The sequence below is a fragment of the Daphnia magna genome, linkage group LG9, assembly GCF_020631705.1.
Source record: "Daphnia magna isolate NIES linkage group LG9, ASM2063170v1.1, whole genome shotgun sequence".
Classification (NCBI taxonomy): Eukaryota; Metazoa; Arthropoda; class Branchiopoda; order Diplostraca; family Daphniidae; genus Daphnia; species Daphnia magna.
In genome coordinates this window covers 6,778,712-6,806,213 of record NC_059190.1, presented here as the reverse complement: position 1 = coordinate 6,806,213, position 27,502 = coordinate 6,778,712, and the positions used below count along the sequence as shown (strand labels likewise).

At 35.7% G+C, this 27,502-nt stretch overlaps 1 protein-coding gene across 3 annotated transcripts in view; it reads left to right on the top strand.

Moving 5' to 3' along the window:
• LOC116933298 overlaps nucleotides 1–27,299 on the top strand; it is a 57,683-nt gene extending 30,384 nt beyond the window's left edge. For 2 of the 3 annotated variants that reach the window (XM_045178755.1, XM_045178752.1), the window contains 2 exons: nucleotides 2,965–3,222; nucleotides 22,949–23,376. In XM_045178755.1, the coding sequence (XP_045034690.1) occupies nucleotides 2,965–3,222; nucleotides 22,949–23,110 (420 nt within the window). In that variant the 3' untranslated portion in view covers nucleotides 23,111–23,376. Of the gene's footprint in view, nucleotides 1–2,964; nucleotides 3,223–22,948; nucleotides 23,377–27,076 lie in introns of those variants that run through there. The other variant, XM_045178753.1, reaches the window with a different exon arrangement.
• The last annotated feature ends 203 nt before the right edge of the window (nucleotides 27,300–27,502 follow it).

Here is a 27,502-nt window from a genome sequence, read left to right as displayed (position 1 = left end):
ACTGCCAACTTACCCCGTTAGTGGGGCATTTAGGCAAATTTTTTTTTAGCTTTTTGAACGTTGATTTCGATATGAGTTCTTCAACGTAGATAAAATTAAAAAATAGCAAAAGAAAGCTGGTTATCTGAGCTTTCTTTTACAATTTTTTGGGTGTCAAAATATGAAAAATTAAAGAAACCAGAGAAGAAATAAAAAAAAATGTACCAACTAGCCCCACCCTCCCCTACACTCCGATACCCGGACGTATACATCGCAGAAACTTGGATTTCTGACATTGGTTTACTGTTGGCTAACCGATATCCAAAAACAGAAAAAAATCCAAATTGAATCGAATTTGGTTTCGTAGCGGGATATATGCGTTTTTAAAACTCGACTTTCTAAGCATGGCCCAGGATGGAATTAACTTGGTTTTTGAAAAATCACATTCCAATATCATTCCAACCATGGATCAATCTCGTGTAATTTATAATGAAATTACGATGTTAACTGACCTAAAATCAACATCGGATTAATAAGGGAAAATATTGTTTCCTGCCCAGGCTTTGTTTTGTATAGATAGGGCTAGCTGGCAGGAGGGCAAGTAGACAATTCTAATTTAGAAGAATTGTGTCCAAGAGATTTAATTTAAATAATTCCTGGTCAAAGGTGTTTATCGTGCGCACATTTCTGTAAAATTTTATGGCTTTATCGCAAAAAGTATAGAAAATAGAAAATTACAAAAATATTTTGTCAAATCCACAATACTTGCGTGATGCTTGGTAGTTAACAATTATATCTTTACTTGGTACACATATAATAAAAAAATGAATATTATAGAAAATTTGGTCTACTATTGTACTGTAACAATGGATTTGTTTTAATCAATTATAAATGAGTAATAAATATTGTTATTTGAATTCACCCTGGGTTGGGGCAAGTTGATACATGGCAACATGGGGCATGCCGGCATATGTATAGTACATGGCCTGTTAAAATGTCAGTGAATTGTAAGTCGAATATTTGCTACAGTTGACTTATGGTGAACAGTGGTATGCACAAGAGGCCAAAATTGGGCACATGTTAGGTATTTATCACTTTCTACGATGTTCACCTTTGAAAACTTTGCCTGAAATAGGCATATTATATTGACTGAAATTCCCATTTGAAATGCATGTGGCCTACTTACCCCACTACCAATGCCAACTTACTCCGTTAGAGGGGCATGTAGACAATTTTTTTTAGCTTTTTGAACGTTTCTTCCGATATGAATTCTTTAACATAGATCAAATTTTAAACCAGCACGAGAAAGCTGGTTATCTTAACTGTCTTTTACATCTTTTCGGATGTCGAAATATTAAAAATTAATGAAACGAGAGAAGAAATAAAAAAATGTAAACCACTTCGAATCAAAAGAATTTGAGCCGTTTACACCAAACGTGAGTAGCTGTTAACAGTTTGCGCACACGCGGAATATCAAAAAGGTACAAAGCTGTTAACGAACAAGTTTGTAAAGTAATTTTTTTTATTTAGTGAGAGATCTTAAAGCGGTTAACCCCCCCAAAAAAAAAAAAAAAAAAACACAAACAAAAGAAAATGTACACAAAAAAACCTCTATCGTAAAAAAAACGATTGTTTTAGTAAAAATTTATGAATGACAAAAAGTGTTGTGTGGGTAATTTGGTAACTAAGGAGTAGAATGAAGATGTTATAATTTCTTTTTAGCCTATCTATACATATAGCATAAAAAGAGTATCACTTATTTGGGGTTGTCAACCCCGAAAAATTTGAGAATGTACGAAATTTTGACTTTTTTTTGAAAATTTTGGGGTTTTAACTACTATTCACTATTTTTCAAATTCAATGCAAATTTTGTTGACAAATAACCCTGAAATTTTTTAACTTTATCCCCGAAATTTCGGGGTTTGTATACAAAGAAAAAGATATTTTCGAGGAAACGACGCAGGTATATTATTACATATAATTATTACAAATATTATATTATTATTATTATAACAAATAATAAATAGTGGACCAACCCCCTATAGGAGTAAGTTGGCTCTTTTTTGAAGGGGATAGTTGGCTCAAGTTGTTTCAGTGTGATGAAACAGAATTTTTCGTTTTGTTTCTTCTTTAACATAAGAAATGAGGATTTAGGAATTATATTCGAAAAACAAACAATGCTTCTCTTATATATATCTCCCGACCTTATTGGAAGGGCCATTAAGTTGGCAAAAGAAGAAAACCAAAAAATGTCTAAGGCATTTAGTATTAAAATAAAGACGAAATCGGCATTGAGTGTAGCGCTGATTATTCTTCCAGTTGTGTTGGATAGATACAGTGCACTGGAATCGGCTATCAATGGTCATGCGAAATTACTTGGAGCAACTTGCCCCGTTGGTATGGGCAACCTGCCCCGGAGACGGGGTAAGTTGCCCATTTAAGGTGTCCCAATAAAACATTTTTTTTCATCATGATAGCATTATTTATTGTATTTCTTGTCTGAAGACATTTTATAGATAAGATATTAATTAATATTATGAATATAAGTTTGTCTCATTTTGATGAAAAGTAAAGGCTTGAGACGCATCTAACAAAAAAGTGAGCCAAGTAGCCCCGGTCTCCCCTACATACAAACAGGAACGAAAAGAGGCAGGATGAAACTGATAGACATTAAATTCTTCAGTTTTCATATCATTATTCTTCAGATAAATATCAGCAAATACAGCTCAGTGGTAAAGCATTGTACTATGAATTAAAAAATCTAGTGTTCGAGACCCATGTCTTACTAATCTTTTTTTCATTCCGTAACTATAATACCCCACAAATTTAGGGTTAATAACCCCAAAAATTTCGTATTGCGATACGATACAAAGTTTTCGGGGCTAAGAACCCCAGATCTCATTTGCCGAATTTTTCGAACAATTACCCCGAAATAGTGGTGTACTTTTTTAACAGTGTACTCATAAATAACCACTATTTTCACAGGTACTGTACGATGCAACTAATACGCTGCTCAGTTCTATAATCGAAAACAAGCAGAGGCTCTCCAGGAACGGAGAAAAAAATCCAAACCAAGGTTCATCCAATAACGAGACAGAGAATGTTTATAAAATACAATGTTTCCCATTGTATTCCATATTGGTTGCTATCGGCAGAACGGAAATAGATTATTTCAGCCTTGACGTGGAAGGGTCAGAATTCAAAATTCTAAAAACAATACCTTGGCACAAAGTTGACATCAAGGTAATGCAAGTTCAGTAATTTATAATTTTTTTACTTTTGCAAATTTTAGTAATAATTATTTTTCAAACATACTTTATCATACAACCTACACTGTTAACCTTTTCCACAACTATTTGAGGGCTATAACCCCGAAAAAAATGACATTAGTTTCGTAGATATTTGCCCCGAAAAGTTGTATTGATATATCTGCACAAGGACTACTTTATGGTTAAGGCATAAAAACTTGAATACCTCCTATGGTGGTGATGTGTTACCTATAGCGACAACCAATCCGAGAAAAAAAAAGTGTTACGACTGCGCTCTCTGGCGTTTGCTACTGCTACTGAATCGAAAACATAAATATAAGATTAAGCAATAACAGGCTTTCCATGTTTTTTAAAATTAAGAGAAGAGAAGAGGGGGCTAGTTGACAGAAGAGCAAGTTGGCAATTCTTAGTAAGTTAAGTTAAGAAAGTTAGTTAAGAAGAATTGTGTCCAAGACATTTTATTGACATAATCTGTGGTCAAAGATGTTTATCATGCACACATTTGTGTAACATTTTATAACTTTTTCGGAAATAGTTTAGCGATAAAAAAATTAAAAAATTGTTTGCGTCAAATCCATTATCGAAATTTTTATTTGAATACACCCTGGGTTGGGTACATGATAATACCTTGCAACATGGGGCATGTCAGCATTATAAAATAGCCTGTAAAACCGTCAAGGAATTTTAAGTAGAATTTTTGCTAGATATTAGTTACTTTAAAGATGCTTATAAAGAATTCTAAGATAATTTAAGAAGCATATAAGCCAATTTATATTTACAAAATCAATGTTATATGATCATAAGCAGTAAAAAAAACATTTTGCATTGGAATCATATGCTTTTAATGTTTTTCAGAAAAATTTTTAATCACCCTACCCGTGTTACTTCTAGGTTAAGAAAAATTAGCATTATTATGTATGTGCAGCGCAGTAACCATACGAGACTGTGACCTCAAAGTTCTATGGTTCAAGAGCTATCAAGAAAATGTCTTTTTTCAAAATTAGCCTTAAAACAGTAAAAAAAAATTACATAAAATTGCTAGTTCCTATTCCGCCGTATTAGCAGTGTTCTGTCAAATAAGGAAAAACTTGATTCGTTTTGTAAACGAATACGAAAAGCAGTACAAACGAATAGGAATAACGAATAACGAATTAAAAGGACATTTTATTCGCAAATAGGAATAATATTCGAATAAAGAATAACGAATAAATTTTCGATTAAAATATCCAAAGTCATAGACCCATGGTTGCTCCACTATGGCCATTTTCCCTCTCAGGAAAGGGGTACCCTCTTGCGAGGAACACTATACGAAAAAACGAGGATTTTAGGGCAGAGCGTAAGAGTAATTTTCCACCTGGTGCGAGCGCCTTCTGGCTAGAAATGAGTCTCTGCGTGGATTGAACACCAACACACCCGCAAGAGGCGCTCTTGTCGGGTGGAAAACGTCTAGTGTTCCCCGCAAAAGAGTACCCCTTTTCTGAGAGGGAAAATAGCCATAGTGTCTAATCAAATTTTTCTGCATTTTCTTTTTTTTTCTTTTTCCGTGATTTTCGTAAATTCCTCAAATTTCAGGAATTTCTATAATTTCCCAAAATACCGCAGATTTCTGTAATTCCCGTACTTTTCCTTAAATTTTGGCGATTTCACTATTTTTCCGTGATTTCTCTATTTTTCCGTGCATTTCTAGCTTTTCCAACTGTTACCAACCGGATAAACTCTGGAAGAAAGAACCGAAAGAACAAAAAAAAAAGAAAATTATTTCGTTTTGTTTTATTTATAATTTCAAGCCACATTTATTGTGAAAAAATCGGGGTAGGTGGGCAGAATATGGTATAATCGGGCCAATCGGGTCGAAATACTCGATTGATTAGGTTTTACCATAAATCGATTGGTTGCAATCGGGGTTGCATCGCTGATTACGTGTACCCTGATTGAACCCTGAAAGTCCCGTCCCAATGCCCTGAAATGTGAAACACGATTGGCTAGTGGTTGATCCCTAGTTGTTTATCTTAGTTGTTTAAGGATGTTCAGAGTTGCCCCGATCGGGCTCAATTTCTGAGTGGGAACAGATTTTGGTCAAATTTTTAATCTGGGTTCAAATCTTTGGCAAAATGATTTTGATCTCTCCCGGATAAAAATTTTTTGATCTCCAAACACCAAACGCGATCAATTTTTGGAATCCAAAGTGATATCTATGAACATTTTATGCAATCAGCATGACACAGTAAAAACATAACGTTGTCGACATTCAATTATTTTTGTCACCGTCGTCTGCAGAGTTTTAGATTGCTGAATGAAAAGTGAAAAGGCTGAGAGGTACAATTCTTACTGTTAGACGGATAAAATAATGATCTGTGATCTTGGAAAAAATTGAGCGGAGATTAGATCTTTTTCCACGTGAGTTGAGCGCAGATCAACTCTTTTAACCTTGATCGGAAAAAAGATTGATCTGTGAAAAGACGATCGGGGGGCAACACTGAGGATATTGACCATATGAGGCGCCCCAGATTTAGTCAATTCTTCCTCAAAAGACAGAAAACGTCCAATTCTAGATTTTTCAAAGTACCATTTTCAAGTCTTTACGTCGTCTGCTATATTTGTAATCTAACAATTACAGAGTAGCCATATAGCTACATAACAAAAGAATGCTTCCAAATAATGGCGTTTTGTAAAAAAAACGAAATTACCAACAGTTAACGAATAATTCACATGTAATAAACCCGAATTTAATAAAACTAACTAAAAAATCATCAAAACACTCAATCGGATGTTTTAAAGATACATATTTTTATTTCTGTAATTTCCTTAAGTTTTCGTGATTCCCTAAATTTCCGTACTTTTCCTAAATAGATGTTTTTCACTCCTTTATCGGGTGGGTAAAGTTGGGACCGAAGCGGCTGTTGCGCTTTGGTACAACACCACTAGGGTGTCAATCCTGACGCACGGCAACGTCCTTCACGCGTCGTATGCCCAATCCCCAAGTCTTTTCTTTTTTCATGGAAAGCAGACTGCCGTCTGCTGTCTCAATTGAATTACCTCGAAATTCGAAAGAGACTCATGCCTTGATTAGTTAAAAACGTGTTTTTTGTGAGTCAATAGTGTATATTTGAAGAATTTTGGACTGATTTGTCTTTTAAATTATGATGTTTATAACTGATAATTTTTTGCAGGGCTTTAATTTTATTGGTATTACCGAAAAACGAGATTTGTGAACATGTCCTTGGGTCAACTACATAGCGGTTGTAGAGTACTTATTTTTCATACTTAATAAAAGGTCAATTCTACTTATTTAATTATCCTACTTAAATTATGCTTCTACTTATCTGTAATTTTGAGCTTTGTATTTAAGTATATAAGAAAACTTAGAAACGAAAAAATGTTAGTTTTTCCGTTTATATATTTTAAAAAAACTGCGAAAATGTCGCGAAATCTGCAGCAGGTCTTTTTCAGTTGCCACTGCCACTATAAATAGCTTGAAAAAAATACGCGGAAAATTCCACATCTACTATTCCGCGTCAGTTAGTACACAAAATAGAATAGTAGATGTGGAATTTTCCGCGTATTTTTTTCAAGCTATTTATAGTGGCAGTGGCAACTGAAAAAGACCTGCTGCAGGTTTCGCGACATTTTCGCAGTTTTTTTTTTAAATACTTAAATATTTTATTATTACGTTTTGTTTATTGAGCTATATACGGATATTGTTTGCACATATCAATCAGAATGTTTTTAATCGAAAATAATATTTTAAAGAACAATTAAGAGACTTTTAAAAAGTTAGTCCCATAAGAGCCCATATAAAAGTACCCTACATAGTTACACACACTGCCAGCGTTGCCAATTTCAGCCATTCCAGTTTTCGTCCCATTTTTGCAGACGAGGGCTCTCTGAGTACGCCTATCATATACTCCTATACCTTGACAGAGATTATAAAAGTGATAACAGATGCACATTGAATACTGATGACTTACAGCTGTTGTTGATTGTAAGAGTTTCAGGAGTTGTTGTGGGAGAAGTTTCGTCATTTTGATTTAATTCAGATAGAGACGTCGGTGGCATGTCAAGAATCTGACTACAGTCTTCAGAAACAACAACATATTCTGGTATATGATGAAGTTTCACAATTATATCTTTTGCTCCGTTCAAAAACACTGTACTTATTGATGTAACGTCAACTGCAAGGTCAAATTCTTTGTCGTATTGACTAAGCATGTTATCTTCAACGCGTATAATCAGTGAACCGCCCAAGTCTGTTACAGATATATCAAAAATAATTTCTTTGTATAACATGCTTCGAAGCAATAGCAAATCACATTGCTTAGCACTGGGTTTTGGCGATGTATATAGGGTAAAAACGCGAATTCGGACACAGGGCAGGTTCTTTCTAATTCCGGACACAAAAATACATTTTTCCCCTTACTGTTATTGCAGTCGCAAAGAAGATTTAATACAAAATCTAATGGGAAAAAGCAAAAGCGAAAGGGGAAATGCGTTATTCAACTAAAAAAAAAACTTATAAATCCTTATAATACCCGAGAAAATGCTAAATAAAATCTAGTCGTTTTGATTACGGGCGACCTGTCTAGATTGTGTACTAGCTACTAGCTAACTCTCCGACGGCACAAAGAATATCAAAGAAAAAAATGTATTAATCCTTAAAATAATTATACTAAATTGTAGAATATGAAAAGCTCTTTAAAATGCTTCCAAGTCTGGCTAATGAAGTGCAAAATTAATCATAATTTCAGCAATATAAAGAGACACTCAGTTTTGCTAATTTTGGACAGACAATGCTAATGTCAGACACATTTTTTTTTTTTATTTGAAAAAAAATTTTTGCTGATATTTTTACATCAATCGACGCAGAATTTTAAGACGAATCGATTAATATACAATGTTTTTATGTTTTTTTGTGTCCTTTTGACGCAATTCACAGAAAAATACATTAATGACTCTGGATCTAGCCTGAGCACATCCATAAAACTCTTTTATAAAATAAATTTTCATTGATTCATAAACAATTAAATAATCTTAAAGCCAATAGGGTTTTTGATTTTTAGAAGACAATTCCCTAATTTTACTATGCCCTGTTAACTACGAAACGGCTAACCCTTTCGAAAATGTTCTCTCTTATTCGGACACATATATTTTCGTAGAAATTTTAACAAAATACCAATAGATTTAACTTTTTAACTTTTGTTTTACCCCTTTGCCCAGGTGTAAGAGGGATTTTAGTGAAATCCCTTACATTTCTGTAATTGAGTTTCCTTTTATTTTTTGCATAAGCTCACATGATGCTAATTCCGGACAGCAGACTGCAGCAGACTACACAAAATCAAATGCTTTTATTATTATTGATAGACATCTGTGATAGCTCAGCGGTAGGGTGTTGGGATCATAACACTAAATTCGATGGTTCAATACTGATTAAGACCATTATATTACTTTTTCAAATTTTCCTTTTTTGCTTATTTTTTGTTAAATTTTTAAGTCGCTCTATATGTCTTAAACTTAAATTACCCTAGCCAATATTGATACGGTTACCTTCCCTGAAGTGTCTTTTATAAAACTATTCCATTCGGTAGTACATTTGTTGCAGAAAATTCATCTAATTCGTAATTGCATTCTCATTTTTGTTACATAAGCACCCGTGTTGCTAATTCCGGACAGTAGACAACAGCAGATGACACGAAATCACATTCTTTTATTATTATTATTATATGATATGTGTGATAGCTCAGCGGTAAGGTGTTGGGCTCATAACAACAAGATCAATGGATCAATATGCATTGAAACACAAAATTTGTTTAATTTTTTCCTTTTTATGCGTATATTTTGTAAAATTTTTAAGTCGCTTAGTATGTCATAAATTTAAACTATCCTAACTAATATTTATATGGTTACATTCCCTGAAATTGCTTTTACAAGAAAATACAATTTTTTGTCTATTTTTGAGGAAAAATGTTTGTCTAATTCGTTATTGCATTCTAATTTTTTTACATAAGCTCCCATGTTTCTAATTCCGGACAGCAAACCACGTACGTGAAAAAAAAAAAATAAAATAAAAAAAAATAAATAAATAAAATTACTTCGTTGCTAGACAGAACCGAACGCTCAACCCTTGAAAAGGTAGAGCAACGTCTTACGCTAGAGCCATGTAAGACAAAGTTTTTTCTGTATTGTATAACATGTCATTTAGTCAATTTCTGCTGTCCGGAATTAGCGTCACAGTAGCTTATGCCAAAAACAAGAAAAACTCGATGATGAATTAGACGAATACTTTCCACCTGCTATAGTTATGATTTTAACAGTCTGATAAAGTACACTTCACGGAATCGAATTGTATAAATATTGGTAGGGATAATATAAATATTAGACACATAAAGCGACTTGAAAATTTTTTCAAAAAGGCGAAAAAAAATATATTAAAAAAGTAAAATTCTTATTTCTGCAATCAGTATTGAACTATTGACCTGATGGTTAGCATCACAGTGTCTAGCCACTAAGCTATTACAGACACCAACTATTGAAAATGTATAGCATGTTATTTTATATGTAGTCTGCTGTCCGGAATTAGCAACGTGGGAGCTTATGTAAAAAAAGGGAGAATACAATCATGAATTAGAATAAGATTTTCCATCAAATAAGGTGAAAAAATTCAACTGCCTTGTAAAGGCCATTTTAGGGAATGCAACCATATCAATATTAGTAACGATTATATAAATTTAAGACATATTAAGCGACTTAAAATTTTTTCCAAATATACGCAAAAAACGGAAAATTTAAAATATAATTCTTACATTCTCTGCGAGTTGTGAACAACAGATCTTTTAGTCGGCAGCGCAGCACCTTTCCGCTAAGGTATTACAGTTATCTAATACCTGAAAGAAAAAGCATGTCATTTTATGTCGTCTGCTGCAGTTTGCTGTCCGGAATTAGCAACACGGGAGCTTATGTAAAAAAATGAAAATGCAATCATGAATTAGATCAACATTATTCATCAAACATAGACAGCAAATTGAACTGTCTTGTAAAGGCAGTTTCAGGGAATGTACCCTATAAATATTAGTTAGGATAATTTAAGTTTAAGACAGATTTAGCGACTAAAAAATTTAACAAAAATTACGAATAAAAAGGAAAAAGACAAAATTATTTTTGCTTCTCAATGAGTATTGAACCATTGAACTTAATGCCATGAGCCCAACACCGTACCGATGAGCTATCACATATGAAAGCAAATAATACTAAAAGCATGTCATTTTGTGACATCTGCTGTAGGCTACTGTCCGGAATTAGCAACACGGGAGCTTATGTAAAAAAATGAAAATGCAATAACGAATTTGATGAATTTTATGCAACAAATGTGCTACCGAATGGAATAGTTTTATAAAAGACACTTCTGGGAATCTAACCATATCAATATTGGCTAGGATAATGTAAGTTTAAGACATAAAAAGCGACTTAAAAAATTTTCAGAAAATTAGAAATACAATGAAATTTGAAAAAAAATTTCTAAAATTCCGCATGGGTATCGATCCTTTGATCCTATTGTTGCCAGCGCAACACCTTACCACTATGCTGCTGTAGACATCATTCAGCTAAAATGAATAGCAGTGTAATTTTACGTCGTCTGCAGCAGTATACTGTCCAGAATTAGCAACACGGGGACTTATGTAAAAAAAATGAGAAGGCAATCGTGAATTTGATGAACATTCTTCCGCAAACATAGACAACAAATTGAATTGTCTTGTAAAGGCAATTTCAGGGAATGTAACCATATAAATATTAGTTAGGATAGATTAAGTTTAAGACATATTAGGCGGCTTAAAAATTTTACAAAATATACGCATAAAAAGGAAAAAAACACAAAAAATATTTGTCGTCTCGAAGAGCATTGAACCATTGAGCTTAGTGTTAACACCCAAACACCTTACCACAGAGCTATCGCATATATTAAAGAGCAATAATAAAAGCATGTAATTTTGTGTCGTCTGCTGCAGTGTACTGTCCGAAATTAGCAACACAGGAGCTTATGTAAAAAAAAATGAGAATACAATTTCGAATTGGATGATCATTTTCAATTATTATGGAATAAAAATTGAGCTGTCTTGTAAAGGACACTTCAGGGAATCTAACCATACAAATATTAGTGAGGTTAATGTAAGTTTAAGAAATATTAAGTGATTTAAAAAATGTTCCAATAATACGCAAAAAGCAAAATTTGAGATAAAACAATTTTTGTTATAGACTACATAAGTATTGAACCAAAGCCCTTTCATTTTACAGCCCAACACCTTACGACTAAGCTATCACGGTTGTATTTGGAGTTAAATAAAAAGGATGTCATTTTGTGCCTTCTGCTGCAGTGTAGTGTCCGGAATTAGCAACACAGGAGCTTATGTAAAAAAATTAAAATTGTAATCGTGAATTGGATGAACATTTTCCATCCAAAATGAAATAAAAATTGAGCTGTTTTGTAAAGGACACTTTAGGGAAGATAACCATACAAAAATCAGTTAGGTTAATGTATGTTTCAGAGATATTAAGTGATTTTAAAAATGTTCCAATCATAGGCAAAAAACGAAAATTTGAAAAAAAAATACTTGTAATGTACTACACAAGTATTGAACCAAAGTCCTTTCAGTTTGCAGCACAACACCTTGCCACTAAGCTATCACGTTTGTTTTCCTGGTCAAATAAAAACCATGTCATTTTGTGCCTTCTGCTGCAGTGTAGTGTCCGGAATTAGCAACACGGGAGCTTATGTAAAAAAAATGAGAATGCAATCACGAATTGGATTATCATTTTCCATTCAAAATAGAATAACAATTCAACTGTCTTGTAAAAAAAACTTCAGGGAATCTAACCATACAAATATTAGTGAGGTTAATGTAAGTTTAAGAAATATTAAGCGATTTAAAAAATGTTCCAATAATACGAAAAAAACGAAAATTTGAGAAAAAATATCTTTTTAATGTACTACACGAGTATTGAACCAAAGACCGTTAAGTTCACAGCCCAACACCTTACCACTAAGCTATCGAGCCTGATGTGATGATCAAATAAAAAGGATGTCATTTTGTGCCTTCTGCTGCAGCGTAGTGTCCGGAATTAGCAACACGGGAGCTTATGTAAAAAAATTAAAATTGCAATCGCGAATTGGATGAACATTTTCCATCGAAAATGGAATAAAATTTGAGGTGTTTTGTAAAGGACACTTTAGGGAAGCTAACCATACAAAAATTAGTAAGGTTAATGTAAGTTTCAGAGATATTAAATGATTTTTAAAATTTCAAATAATACGCAAAAAACAAAAATTTGAAAAAAGAAATTTCAATGTTCTCATATGTATTGATCCACGGATCTTTTAATTTGCAGCCCGACACCTTACCACTAAACTAACATAGTTATTTAGGAGCTCAAATAAAAAAATTGCAATTTTGTGCCTTCTGCTGCAATGTACTGTCCGGAATTAGCAACACGGGAGCTTATGTAAAAAAATGAGAATGCAATCGCAAATTGGATGATCATTTTCCATTCAAAATGGAAAAAAAATTAAGCTGTCTTGCAAAGGACACTTAAGGGAATCTTACCATACAAATATTAGTGAGGTTAATGTAAGTTTAGGATATATTAAGCGATTTAAAAAATGTTTCAATAATACGCAAAAAATGAAAATTTGAGATTAAAATAATTTTTGTAATAGATCACACAAGTATTGAACCAATGCCCTTTCAGTTCACAGCCCAACACCTTACCCTTAAGCTATCATGATTGTATTTTACCTTAAATAAGAAAGATGTTATTTTGTGCCTTCTGCTGGAGTGTAGTGTCCGGAATTAGCAACACAGGAGCTTATGTAAAAAAATTAAAATTGCAATCGCGAATTGGATGAACATTTTCCATCGAAAACGAAATAAAAATTGAGGTGTTTTGTAAAGGACACTTTAGGGAATCTAACCATACAAAAATTAGTAAGGTTAATGTAAGGTTAAGAGATATTAATTGATTTAAAAAATGTTCGAATAACACACGAAAAACGAAAATGTGAAAAAAAAAGTTCAATTTTCTCCACGAATATTGAACCACAGATGTTTCAGTTAGCAGTCGATCACTTTACCACTAACCTATCACTGTTATTTTGATGTGCAGAAATAAAAAGCTTGTGATTTTGTGCCTTCTGCTGCAATATACTGTCCGGAATTAGCAACACGGAGGCTTATGTAAAAAAAATGAGAATGCAATCGTGAATTGGATGAACATTTTCCATCCAAATTGAAATAAAAATTAATCTCTTTTGTAAAGGACACTTTAAGGAATCTAACTATACAAAAATTAGTAAGGTTAATGTAAGTTTCAGAGATATTGAATGATTTTTAAAATTTTCCAATAATACGCAAAAAAAGAAAATTTGAAAAAAGAAGTTTCAATGTTCTCCACGAGTATTGAACCAGAGATCTTTCAGTTTACAGCCCAACACCTTACCACTAACCTAACATAGTTATTAAGATTCTCAAATAAAAAGCACGTCATTGTGTGCCTTCTGCTGCAATGTACTGTCCGGAATTAGCAACACGGGAGCTTATGTAAAAAAAGTTAGAATGCAATCGTGAATTGGATGAACATTTTCCATTCAAAATGGAATAAAAATTCAGCTGTTTTGTAAAGGACACTTTGAGGAATCTAACCATACAAAAATTAGTAAGGTTAATGTAAGTTTATGAGATTTTAAGTGATTTTAAAAATGTTCCAATAATAGGCAAAAAACGAAAATTCGAAAAAAAAATATTTGTAATGTACTACACAAGTATTGAACCAAAGACCTTTCAGTTTGCAGCCCAACACTTTTCCACTAAGCTATCACTGTTATTTCAATAGTCAAATAAAAAGTATGTCATTGTGTGTGTTCTGCTGCAGTGTAGTGTCCGGAATTAGCAACACGGGAGCTTATGTAAAAAAAATGAGAATGCAATCGCGAATTGGATGAACATTTTTCATCAAACCTGGACAACAAATTGAACTTTTTTGTAATGGCGCTTTCAGGGTATCTAACAATATGAATATTAATAAGGTTAACGTAAGTTTAAGACATATTAAGTGATTCAAAGTTTTCCCTAAGTACACAAAATATAAGGAAATAAAAAAAATCATTTATCCAACATGAGTGTTGAACCAACGAACCCATTGTTAACAGCAATGTACTCTACCGCTGAGCTATAATAGTATTATTATTTCGAAATAAATAGCATGTCATTTTGTGTCATCTGCTGTAGTCTGCTGTCCGGAATTAGCAACACGGTGGCTTAGGTGAAAAAGGAGAAACGCAATCACTCATTTTATAAATATACCAAGACTTTAAACATTACGATTTCCACAGTTTAACATAGGCCATACTTACGAATGTAGTGATATCAATAATGGTCGATGAAATGTCAATTTAGGAGGCATTTTTGTGATTTGTAATATCGGACATTAAGCCCAACTAGCCGTAGTTTCAACGCCATTTTCTTGAAATTTTCACCACTTGAAAATTTTTAAATTTATATCTGTTAATTGTTAAACTATTGGCTACTTATTGAGATAAATTAATTATTGTATTAATTCCATAGAATTATGTGTTTTGGAAGAGTGCCGATCTAGTGTAATTTGGGTTTGGGCAGACGACATTTCGTTTTGACAGATCATTGTTATGATTATTTTAATCATTAATATCTCGTTTTTTTCTCATTGCACCCCCTTTAATGTCTTAAGCAATTCGATTAAGAATATAAAATTGAATCGAATGAATCAATTAGTTTTTAAAAATATTACTGTCCGAAATTAGCAAAAATGTCCGGTGAATTAGAAAATTTGTCCGGAATTAGCAGATCGGCCATACACACATTTCCCATAAGGAAGACTCTTAGCCAAAACAGTGTCCGAATTCGCGTTTTTACCCTAGTTTTACTCGAACGGGTGATTTCAAATCACCGAACTTTACACAGATTTTCCTCACCATGCTAGAAATGAACTTGAAATTTCAACTTACTAATCTTCTTTCTTATCGTTGCTTCTGAAAAATGGAGTATTCGAGCAATTTCTAGCATAGGGGAGAGTGGGGCTAGTTGGCAGGAGGGCAAGTTTGCAATTCCTAATTTAGAAGAATTGTGTGAAAGAGGATTTATTGAAATAATTCATAGTCAAAGATGTTTATTGTGCGCACATTTGTGCAAAGTTTTATAAATTTATCTCAAATAGTTTAGGAAATAGAAAATAACGAAATTTTTTGCGTCAAATCCACAATAGTTGCGTGCTTGGTATTCATCAATTTTATCTTTTCTTGGTATGCATATAATTTTAAAAAAATATTAGTTTTATAGAAAATTGTGTCCTCCATTGAACTGTAACAATGGATTTGTTTTAATCAATTATAAAGGAGTAATAAAAATTTGTATTTGAATAAACCCCGGGTTGGGGCAAGTTGATACATTGCAAGATGGGGCATTTCGGCATAGGCATTATACATGCATATGTATAGTACATGGCCTGTCCAAATGTCAGGGAATTGTAAGTCGAATTTTTGCTAGATATGACTTATGGTGAACAGTGGTATGCATTAGAGGCCAAAATTTGGCACATTTTAGGTGTTTCACTTTATACGATGTTCACCTGTGAAATGTTTGCCTGAATTATGTACATTATTTTAAATTTTTGGCATTTAAGGCTATTTAATCTTTATGTAAGTTATCACAACTTATTTCTGAGTTTCCCACTCTAAAATAACTATAGGATTTTTGTTTATTGTAATTTTATTCTAGTTTGTTTACAACATCAACATTTCACTGAAATCCGTATTTGAAATACATGGGGCCAACTTACCCCACTACCACTGCCAACTTACCCCGTTAGTGGGGCATGTAGGCAATTTTTTTTTAGCTTTTTGAACGTTGATTTCGATATAAATTCTTCAACGTAGATCAAATTAAAAAATAGCACGAGAAAGCTGGTTATCTGAGCTTTCTTTTACAATTTTTTGGGTGTCAAAATATGAAAAATTAAAGAAACCAGAGAAGAAATTTAAAAAATTGTACCAACTAGCCCCACCCTCCCCTAGTTGCCAAATTGACTTCATTTACGGATGGAAAATTTTTCTGACTATAATTACTGCGTTTCAATGTTTCCTTACTTAAATGAGTTGATTCCAGATGAGTATAAAATGAGAAAAACAAACTTTACAGCATATGATAGTAATTGGGGATGACATGCAAATCATGACAATAAAAAAAGGAATGAAGAGGCACATTTAAACTTAAGAATTTCTCTTGAATTGACAGTTCATGCGTAGTGTTTGATCATCAAAATTCGTCCAAGTTACAAGATACTTGCAATTAAACGACTTTTATTTAGTCAATCTGCTTCAGTGTGCAAGGTAGTAAACTAAAAAACTTATGGTATTAAAAGTATTTAAATTTGGGGAAACGATACTTAATTTTGAAACAGCTTTAAAATGTAAGTATTAAAAATGGGTAAAGTATTTTTCACAAAACTGGAATAAAAGTACTTAAATTAAAGCATACTTATTTCGAATGTTTATTACTTAAAATGCCATTTCCCATCTTATTTATAAGTGGGATGGTAAGTGTAAGTAGCATAACCACATAGAAGAATTTGCAATTTAAAGTAAGTGATATGGAAACTAGTTTAAAGCAGAAAAATTGCAAATTTAGTAGATTACTGTCCTACTTTATTAATCAGTAGGAAATTTCCTACTTAAATACTTGCATTAAAGTAGGTTACCTCTGCTGTGTATTATTTTTAGAACAAATTTGAAACTTTCGACTTTCAAAGTTTAAGAGTAATCCCCAGAAGGTTTTTTTTCTTTCCGTTTCTAGTTTTTGCCCAGACAACGTTTTCCTTTTAACCTATAAAACAATGAAAGGGATTACAATAAAGGTCTTGTATGATTCCTCTTCATTTGTCTACAAACTGGTTACATTATTTTTTTCCTAGCTCCCTTTTATTAGATGAAAACAATAAACTTCCATGAAGACCCACGCTAGGGGCAAATGGAACACCTTGTTTTGCAATCGTATAGGATGAAAAAGCTTCCCTGATCAACGTGGGGCCGATATTTAGTAGTGGGCAAAAAGTGAATGAACCGTTACCCACCGGATCCAATTTTTTAGCCGAAAGACCCACCCATTTGCCCAAATACCTACCCATTAAGTGGGGCCGAACACTAGTTTTAAGGACTCCCTTTCCGTATGCGCGTTCCCTTTCCTACATTCTGGTAGTTTACTATAAAGGAAATTTTTTAAAATAATATTTACATTTTTTATTAATTATATGCATATCACATGAAAATATAATTAATAAAGAACAGACGGGCAACAATTGTTGATTTAACGCAAATAATTTCGTTAATTTTTAATCACTAAAATATTTGCGATAAAGCTAAAATAGTTATAATACAGCTAAATAATAAAATATTGAACATGTGCACATGATAAACTCCATTGACCACCAATTATTTCAATAAAATCTCTTGGAGACAATTCTTCTAAATTAACAATTGCCAACTTGACCCTCCTACCAACTAGCCCCCTCTTTCCTACATCTGTTTGCCTGTGCATAAAATATTATTCTTTATAAAATATTTTTTTATCTTGCTTTTAAAATTTTCTTACTCGGAGGAACAAAACCCATTTTTGTTTTCATGTTCCATTCCCCCCCCCCTTCTGTCCTCTCAAGCATGCAAATTGGATCATGTGGCAATTGAAAAAAATATGTAGCTCTCTACTTATAAGAGAATGGGGACCTGTAGTGATGTGCAGAGGGGTGTATTGTCAACTGACCCCTGCAAACAGAACTTCTGCTACCTCAACCCCATACACTCAATCCCTAAAACAGTTACTTCTTACATTCTCTCCCCAACTTTAAACAAAATAATTCCACAGAGGTTCTCATACATAACGAGACTACAAAAAACCAAAACATAACCAAGACATGATCTATAATCCAAACAATACAACTAACGCCTGCAAGAGAAATGGGATGAGTGAACAACTTCAGGTATGCGATTAAATGAATGATTTTGAGAAGAAATGATAAATTAAATCAGGAAGAACGTTATGTCCCAAATGTTCCCTAAGCACAGACATGTATATAATTGCTGAGGTCTATAATTAGATGTTATATCTGGGCGGAATAATTTATGACGCTGTGCGGCACAGGTGCGCCAAATAGCTCCATCTGTTTCCTGATTCTCGTACCTCTCCCTTTTCCTCTTGAAGTGATCTGAATATTTTCTTCACGCACTCCCGGCGTTAGAAGCTCCACTACATCGTTTCGCCTGACTGCTATTGCTGGCGCTCCACCAGTTCTTGGTTCGGGAATTTCTCCCTCGGCACCCAGGTTTTGATCTTCCAAAGCTTCGGTTCTGTTGGGTAGCGGGTCGATAACGGGCTCGTCTGGGCTGTCCGGCAGTATCGGTACGACGGTCATCGGTGATTTTTCCGGTTCTTTGATAGCACTCTCCACTTCGCTGCTCGGCATCTCCATCGGTTTACTATTACTCTCAAATTTCTTGAAGAACGATGCGTTTCTCGTAAGCATGTTACTTCCTTTTCGAACTGTAACCATAGTTCCATTAACGCGAATCACTTCTTGTATGTCCTTACCGAACGCTGGGCGGTCTTTCCGAAGTAACCTCTTTTCCTGCTTGACCAGGACAAAATCGCCAGCTTCAAGTCAAGAGTCCTTGACATGTCTAGTCCTGTCTGCTTGAATCTTCATCTTGCTTGCGTATTTCTTGTGGTGTATCGCTACCTCCGAGAGACGACACCTGAGCTCCCTGGCTAGGAACAGTTGCGATGGTGTTTTACCCGTTGCTGGATGGACTGAGTTTCGGTAGCTCCGCAAAAACGATGATAGATTTTCTCTCCAACTCCGGTTTTCAACCCACGAAGTTTTTAGAACCTTGCCTATGTTTCTCATGAATCTTTTCACCTGGCCGTTGGCTTCGGGCCAGGCTGGCGTTACCCGTCGATGGACGAAGCCCATCTCATCGGAAAACTTTCGAAAACCTTCACTGTTGAACTGCGGCCCGTTGTCGCTTCTGATCACCTTCGGCACTCCGAACGTCGCAAAAATGTTGTCTAGTTTAGGCTTGACGTTTACGAAGGCAGTCTATCTTACCTCTTCGGTTAAGGGAAACTTGCTGAAGTCATCTGTGAGAACCAACAGCGTTGTTCCATCAGGAACTGAGAAAAAATCCATGCTCGTTTCTTGCCATGACCCGCTCGGCAGATCAGCTACAATTACGGGTGGTCTGGAATTTCGGGAGGATGATGCTTGGCAAGGCAAGCATCCCTTGATGGTGTTGGTCACGATTTCGTCCAATTTTTTTAAACCAAACTTTTCCTCTCAGGACGCTCTTGGTCTTTTCAATCCCGAGATGGCCCTCGTGCGCTAAGTCCTCGACTCGTTGATGTAGGCCTGCTGGAATGCACAGTCTTGAGCCGCGAACGACGAACCCATCACTGGACACTGTTAATTCTTCTTTCACTCTTTCGTATTGGGATTTTGCTTCTGGTGACACAATGCTCCATTTTCCCGACAGGAGCGCTTCCTTCACCTCACCCAGTTCCAAGTCTTTTTCCATTTCTGCCAGGATCTTTTCGTGTGACACTCGTTTTGGCCGCATTGACTATACTATGAAGTTTACATGGGCCTCCGCGACTTCCGCTTGTTTTGTTGTTTTCGTGGAATTGCCTTCCGGGTGTCGAGACAGGTAATCTGCTGCACTGGTTTCTCCAGGCGTGTATGCCAGCGTCATGTCGAAATCTTGCTTTCTCAACATCCAGCGCTCCAGACGAGAGGAGAGCTGAGCCGGGGGTTTGTTAAAGATGTGAACGAGTGGTTTGTGGTCTGTAAGTACCACAAATTCTTTTCCCAGGGTGAACAGTCGGAAATGTTCGGCTGCCCAGATGACAGCTAGAGCTTCTCGATCAATCTGAGGGCATCTGTTTTCAACCGGGCTGAGTGCTCGGCTGGCAAATGCCACAATGTGAACGCCTTCATGGGATCGTTGAGTCAGCACCGCTCCCAGTCCAACCGGGCTGGCGTCGACAATAAGTTCTGTTGCGCGTTTGAGATCGAACGACTCCAGCGTCTCAGCGGTTGTTAGTGCCTCTTTCAACTGTGTGAATGCTCGTTCGGCGTCCTTGGACCAGGAGAACTCCACGTCGTTCCACGTTAGCCTGCGAAGTGGCTCGGATAAAGAGGCATAGTTGGGAATGAACCTCGAGCAATAGTTAGTTAGACCAAGGAAGCTTCTTACTTCCGACTTCGAGTTGGGTTTTGTTGCTTTGAAAATTGCCTTTACTTTACCGGGATCCATTTTACAGCCTTTTTCTGACAAAATTAGCCCAAAAAACTTTATTCGATTTGTAAACTGCTCACATTTCTTTTGGTTTACTGTGATGCCGTGTTCAGCAAGCCTTTTGTCAAGACCGCTTATTCTTTCACTTAACTGCTCATTTGTTTCAGCGGGCACAAGAATGTCGTCACTGGTGTTCATGACTCCCTTTAGGTCACTCACAAGTTTTCTAATTAAGTTGTGAAAGAGTTGGCTTGCACTGTTAATGCCGAAGAACAGCCGCTTGTAGCGTCGTAGCCCGACATGCGTGGAAAAGGTCGTGATATATCGCGACTCTTCGGAGAGTTCCATTTGATGGCTAGCACTGTTCATGTCCCGCTTCGCAAACCATTTAGACCGTTATACTTCATGCAAAATGTCAGCAACAGTCGGCATGATGTGTCTCTCGCGCTTAATGGCTCTGTTCGCACACCGCATGTCTACACAGATTCTGATTGGGTCCTTAGGATCTTGTCTCGGAACACACACGATTGGTGAAACCCATGGTGTTGGACCTTCAACATGTTCGATGACGTCCTGTTCTTCCAGCCACTTCAGCTGGGCTTCAACTGCAGGCCTTAGGTGGTAGGGAATCCGTCTGTGTGGCTGGGCCACTGGTGGAACCGTGTCATCTATGTGCAACTTGATTTTATAGCCCTTGATCTTACCAATTCTATCCACCACCGAAACTTGATTTACAGTTTCATAGGTGACACTTGGGTCTAGCTTGAGGATTCCAAGTGTTTCGGATAGTTTCTTGCTTAGGATGCATCCACTTTTATGCTTGTTGACCACGTAAACTGTACTCGTTGTTTTATCGTTACAGCTCTGAAATGTGGCCTGAAACTGGCCTTTTAGTTTTAGTGGTTTCTTTGATCCATATGGCATTGTTTTCAGATTTGCTTTCTCAAGAGAGGGCTATTTCCTGTTGTTATAAGCCCTTCTGTCCATGAGCGTTACTCCTGCACCGGAGTCTACGATGAATCTGATCGTAACGCCATTCACCTGGATATTCACCACTGGATGTTTCGCCCCACCTATACTGTTAAGGGTGAAGGCTTGATCGAAATCGCTTTCCGAGGATGAGTCCGTCAGGCAGTCGACTCGTTTTACAGATGCTCTGCCCCAGGTTTCCGGCTGATTATTCGGCTTTACAACCATAGAAAGACATTTCGCAGCAAAATGATTAGGCTTACCACATGATCTGCAATTCTTTGTCCGGGCTAAACAAGCTTCCATGCCCTCTTTGTGGTAATCTCGTCCACAGAACTTGCAATTTCTCTGCAATTGTTGGCTGTTGCCACTTCTGCTAGTGCCAGAAGTTCGCCCGCGGCGTTTCATAAAAGCTACTTCGGCCACCTGCCCGCGATCCTCCATTTCGTTCACTTGGAGTTTGACGACCTCTGCAGTCCTGGCAAAGTCTAGTAGGTTGGCCAATTTCCATTCTGGCTTCCGCAGACCCTCTTTTCTGAGACTGCTCGATCTGCAACCAAAAATGATCTGGCGTTTTATAGCTTTGTCTATGTCTGCAAAGTCACGCTCTTCGGTCAGCTGTCGAAGACGTGTGCAATATTGATCCACCGTCTCGTTCTCTTCCTGGTTAGTTTTGAGGAAGACATATTCACCATACTCTGGGTTTCGTTTGGCTGTGAAATGTTCCATTAAGGCACGTTTTGTTGCATCGTATTCTGTTTCCTCCGCTACATCACCTTGTGTTTCTCTCGGCGTGATAGTGAGGGTGTTCACCAGATCAAAGATCTTCCCGCCGCCACAATGGATGAGCAGCGCGCGAAGTCTGGCGTTGTCTGGGACGCCTGATGCCAAGGCGAATAACTTGAATCTCTTGAGCCATGTCACCCACTTTGCACCAATGTTTGTGCGTGCAGCATCACAATCAAAATGTTCAATACCTGCGATAGTACCTTGTAACGTCTTCAGCTTATTCTCTTCGTCGCCAAAATGTAGTGATGTGCAGAGGGGTGTATTGTCAACTAGCCCCTGTAGACAGAACTTCTGCTACCTCAACCCCATACACTCAATCCCTAAACACAGTTACTTATTACAAGGACCAATAATTTTTAGAAATAAATCCAGGACTAACCAGAAATTTTTTGTAAAAATTAATAAGATGTATTAATTTTTCTACTTATCATGTTTCAAAATATTTAAATATTTAAGCATTTCCTCTCATAGATTAAAATCTAGATTTTTCATTTAATTTCACCTTTTTCCAATGGGCACCACACTTCTCAGATTTTATTTATGATTCAAATCACTAAAATAATCTGCCGATTTTTTTTTTCAGACACTGACCGTAGAATGGGATCACACACCTGAGGGGGAAGCTGCCATCAGTCATCTCATGCAGAAAAATAAATTCGTCAAGTTTGGGAATATTGAAATGGCTTATTCACGTGAAGTTCTTTACATAAAAGATTTTCTAGAGAGTCTTAGACTTTATGAATAATCATATGATACGATGAATTTCTAAATTTGTATTCTGTGTTAAAATATTATTGTATCAACGGACTTCGTTGATAGCGATTCCTTGATACTTGGCAGAAGCATCGAAAACTTTTTTTAATTCCTGGGGTTTACGACACCATGATGGGAAGGTACAGTATCCTCTACAAAAAAGGCTCCCCCCCCCCTTTTAGCTAAAAAAAAAAATTCCTTATGAGCGCTAGATGGCATTGTTTTTAATTGTAAAATACAAACACAAAAAGCATGCAATTTTTTTTGTTTTGACTGCAAAAAGCGAGACGGTTGCCATGATTTCAGTATTCACCAACCACAGCATCAAAACTTGCTATCGATTTTTAAAACGGCAGGCAACACCAGAAACGCCACCTACCTTTTACTCTTGTCAACAAGTAGGCCTTTTAGTTAGATTTTGTCCCAATAAAAAAAACTTGATACGGCTCAGTAAAACTGATGCCCCACCAAACTAGGGAAACGAATAAGGCCCAGCCGTAAAGTGGGGTTTACGAAGAATAGGTCATTAGACCCCAAAACCATATAATCAGTCGCAAAAATTACAACTTTCAGTAAATCAGTGGTTTAAAGCATTTTTTTATACGGGTGCAGCCAGGAACCTTTTAAAAATAGATATTTTAAATCAGATAGCGTCGGAACATCAATTGAATTGCTCTGAGTCGGACGTAGAATATACGATTCGCACAATAAAAAATTTTTCACTTAGCGTTAGTTTTCCCACCTGTTGTTTACGGTGCCATTATACACGACCAAGAATTTATCGTCACGAACGCTATATCAGAATCATGTATATTGGGTTTAGATGCCGCAGACAAACATGAGTTTTTGACGGCCACTCTAAAACTATATTTATTGCCCGTGACAAACCAGAAGAAAATCGGGAAGTTAAATAAGATGGTTTATGGCCGACGAACCACGAGCCAGTGGTTGACGTAGCCATGACTTTAGTTAAAAGGGTTTTTATCGCTCCTAGATCCTCTCAAGTTGTAAAGCCCACATTACAGGAGAAAGGTGATAAATCCGGTACCAGCTCTCTCTTTTTATTTTCCCATATTATGGTTTACCAGAGGGAATATATATAGGAAATTTCGTTAATGCTACAAAAGAAGCATGGCCATTCGTCAGTGGATTGACTGACGAACCTATTTCAGGTCATCTGGCATACCTTAGGACTTATTTTAAACTTAAAAATCATTACTACTGGATTACGATGAGAAAATATATAAAAGAGTATTATCCTGCTTGCGAAGTTTACATAACAAATACCAACTCTACTCTTAGAGTTTCCTTTTCCCCAGAACTAGCTAAATTTCCGTTTCAAGTGATCGGGATAGATTTTTTAGGCCCTATCCAACCCGTGTCCCCTAACGGAAACAATTGTATATGTGGGTTATCACTGGTTATTTCACGAAGTGCATAATTGTCGTTGCCCTACCGGACCAAACTGTCCGTACTATGGCAGAATGCGTGTATAAACACGTTGTATTAACCGAAGGCCCCCACTAGCCATCGTCTCAGATAAAGGACCGAATTTTACCTCAAATATATTCACAACCATTATATTTGCAATCCAAATGTATGCTACACAGCAGCGACTGAATACTTAATTAAGGGTCTTTCAGTAGGCGCTGAAAAAATTAGGTATCCTTAAATGATACCTGATTTTGAAATAAGATACTTAAAATTTGGCTTCCCCTACTGAAAACCAGTTTTATACCTATCCCATCGATTTCAAGCATTGTCAAATTTTTTTAAGTATGACAAAATGCTTTTTAAGTATTTAAAATATTTAAGTATCCTGCGTAGCATACTGATGCATTTGCTTATTAGGATTAACTAACAATTTTTAAATTAGGATTAATTAATATTTTAAACTTTTATTATACAATACTATTAGGACTTTGGCTATTAATACTTATTATTACAAAATTTTGGCAAAATGATGTCACCTTGGTTTAAGAACTGGCAAATCTTTGAAAGTGCCCAATCGGTCAGGTTTTGATTTCAAGTCAACATATACAATGAGTCATTTTAATCATATGACAATTCCTGCATCGACTGCACTGTTAAATAATGGCCTCTATTTGTAGGTAGACTAGGTCTAATATGCAATGACAATTTTACAGAAACCTTATATTTGGTTACATCACCTTATCACAAGTAGGGGAGGCCGGGGCTAGTTGACTCACCGGGTAGGTTGCTCATTTCTAATTTAAAAATCCGTTAATTACCACCTGCTGTTTTCAAAATAGCCAATAGTTTCAAAATCGACAGTTAGATGGTCTGACGTTGTTTCACTTTTTCTACTGTGAAAAAAAAACGAACAGCATACGAAAAACGTTTTCGACAACTGCCAACCAACTTTTTTTTCCTCCGTGCTTTTCTTTTTCCTGGCGTAGGTAAGTGATTTAAACTTATAAGCTTTAAATGGATGAATTCATCATTCATTCAGCTTTAATTGGCTTACATTAAAATTTTTATTGACTGTTCGCAAACATTTTATAAATAATAAATAGTGGACCAACTCCATATAGGGGTAAGTTGGCTCTTTTTTGAAGGGGATAGTTGGCTCAAGTTGTTTCAGTGTGATGAAACTGAATTTTTCGTTTTGTTTCTTCTTTAACATAAGAAATGAGGAATTACAAATTATATTCGAAAAGCAAACCATGCTTCAGCATCTCCCGACCTTATTGGAAGGGCCATTAAGTTGGTAAAAGAAGAAAACCAAAAAATGTCTAAGGCATTTAGTATTAAAAATAAAGACGAAATCTGCATTGAGTGTGGCGCTGACTATTCTGCCAGCAGTGTTGGATAGATGCAGTGCACTGAAATCTGCTATCAATGGTCATGCAAAACATGTGAAGAAAATGTCGACGATTACATGTGTGTTTTGTGTGCTGATGTGAAATTACTTGGAGCAACTTGCCCCGTTGGTATGGGCAACCTGCCCCGGAGACGGGGTAAGTCGCCCATTTAAGGTGTCCCAATAAAACATTTTTTTTCATCATGATCGCATTATTTATTGTATTTTTTGTCTCAAGACATTTTATAGATAAGATATTAATTAATATTATAAATATAAGTTTGTCTCATTTTGATGAAAAATAAAGGCTTGAGACGCATCTAACACAAAAGTGAGCCAAGTAGCCCCGGTCTCCCCTATCGGTGACTAAAACTTCTTCGTTTTCAAAACCATGTGTTAATCTTAAGGAACCAAACTTAAATTTTGCAATAAGGCTAACTATTTTTTGGCAAACATAAGCCCATCTCATGACAGGTTACCTGAACTAAGTTACTAGTTATAACTACAAATCAGTTATTTAATCTAAGGGATTTCTGGGTTTTTGAACCACGCTTAAAATGTTTTTATGTTAATTTTGTTTAATTACTTAAATATATGCCACTTAAGTTTTGTGAAATACCATTTTGTACGATTATTACACTTCAATGTATTAAAAACTTTAGCTGCAAAATCACATGTTTGTTAATGTATCAAAAAATTTTCCGAAAATTTTCAATCACTTCATCTATGTTATCAACAATTTTAGCTAAATTAGTTCGTTCAGTTAATAATAATAACTGATGTGATGTAGAGGTAGAGTATAAGACAGCGAATCTAAAGGTCCATGGTTCAAGTCCTAGCACGGCTCACTATTTTTTCCAAAAATTAACCTCAAATTAGGTAGTTTATAAAGCTACTGAATTTTTCAGTAGCCTATTAAAATTAAGTATCTTATAGAAATTAAGTACGAAAAAAAAAATCTAGTAGGCTGGCCTTTTTAAAGTATCAAAAATTAAGTATTTTGTCGCCGCTGTGTATGTGTGAAATACAACTGTTTGCAATAAAGAAATTTAATCTGCCAATCAGCCTAGAATTGCCTGTTAAAAAGAAAAGAGAAGGTGCAGAATAACAAAAATATTAATTTGTTCTGTATAGCCAAAACAAATAGCGAGTGGCGTTCGACTCCATTCTGCCTTCCCTCAGTAGCGTGCCCACCCGTCTCTTACAGCCGCATGTCGACAATGGAGCTGCAGCCGTTGAGAACAACCCCGTCGCTAGCGCTCATAATGGGTCCTGAATGGCCACCCTGGATTACGGAGAGAAGCGTGACCCACAGGGAGATCATTTTTATATTCACAACCAATGTACTCGCAATCCTAATGTATGCTATTATGTGAAATACAACTGTTTACAATACAGAAATTTAATCTCCAAATCAGCCTAGAGTTGCCTGTTAAAAAGAAAAGAGAAGGTGCAGAATAACGAAACAATTAATTTGAAAACAAAAAGAAAAAGAAAAAATAAAACAAAAAAAAAACCAAAACCAAAACAAAACCAAAAACAAAAACAAAGTCAAAAACA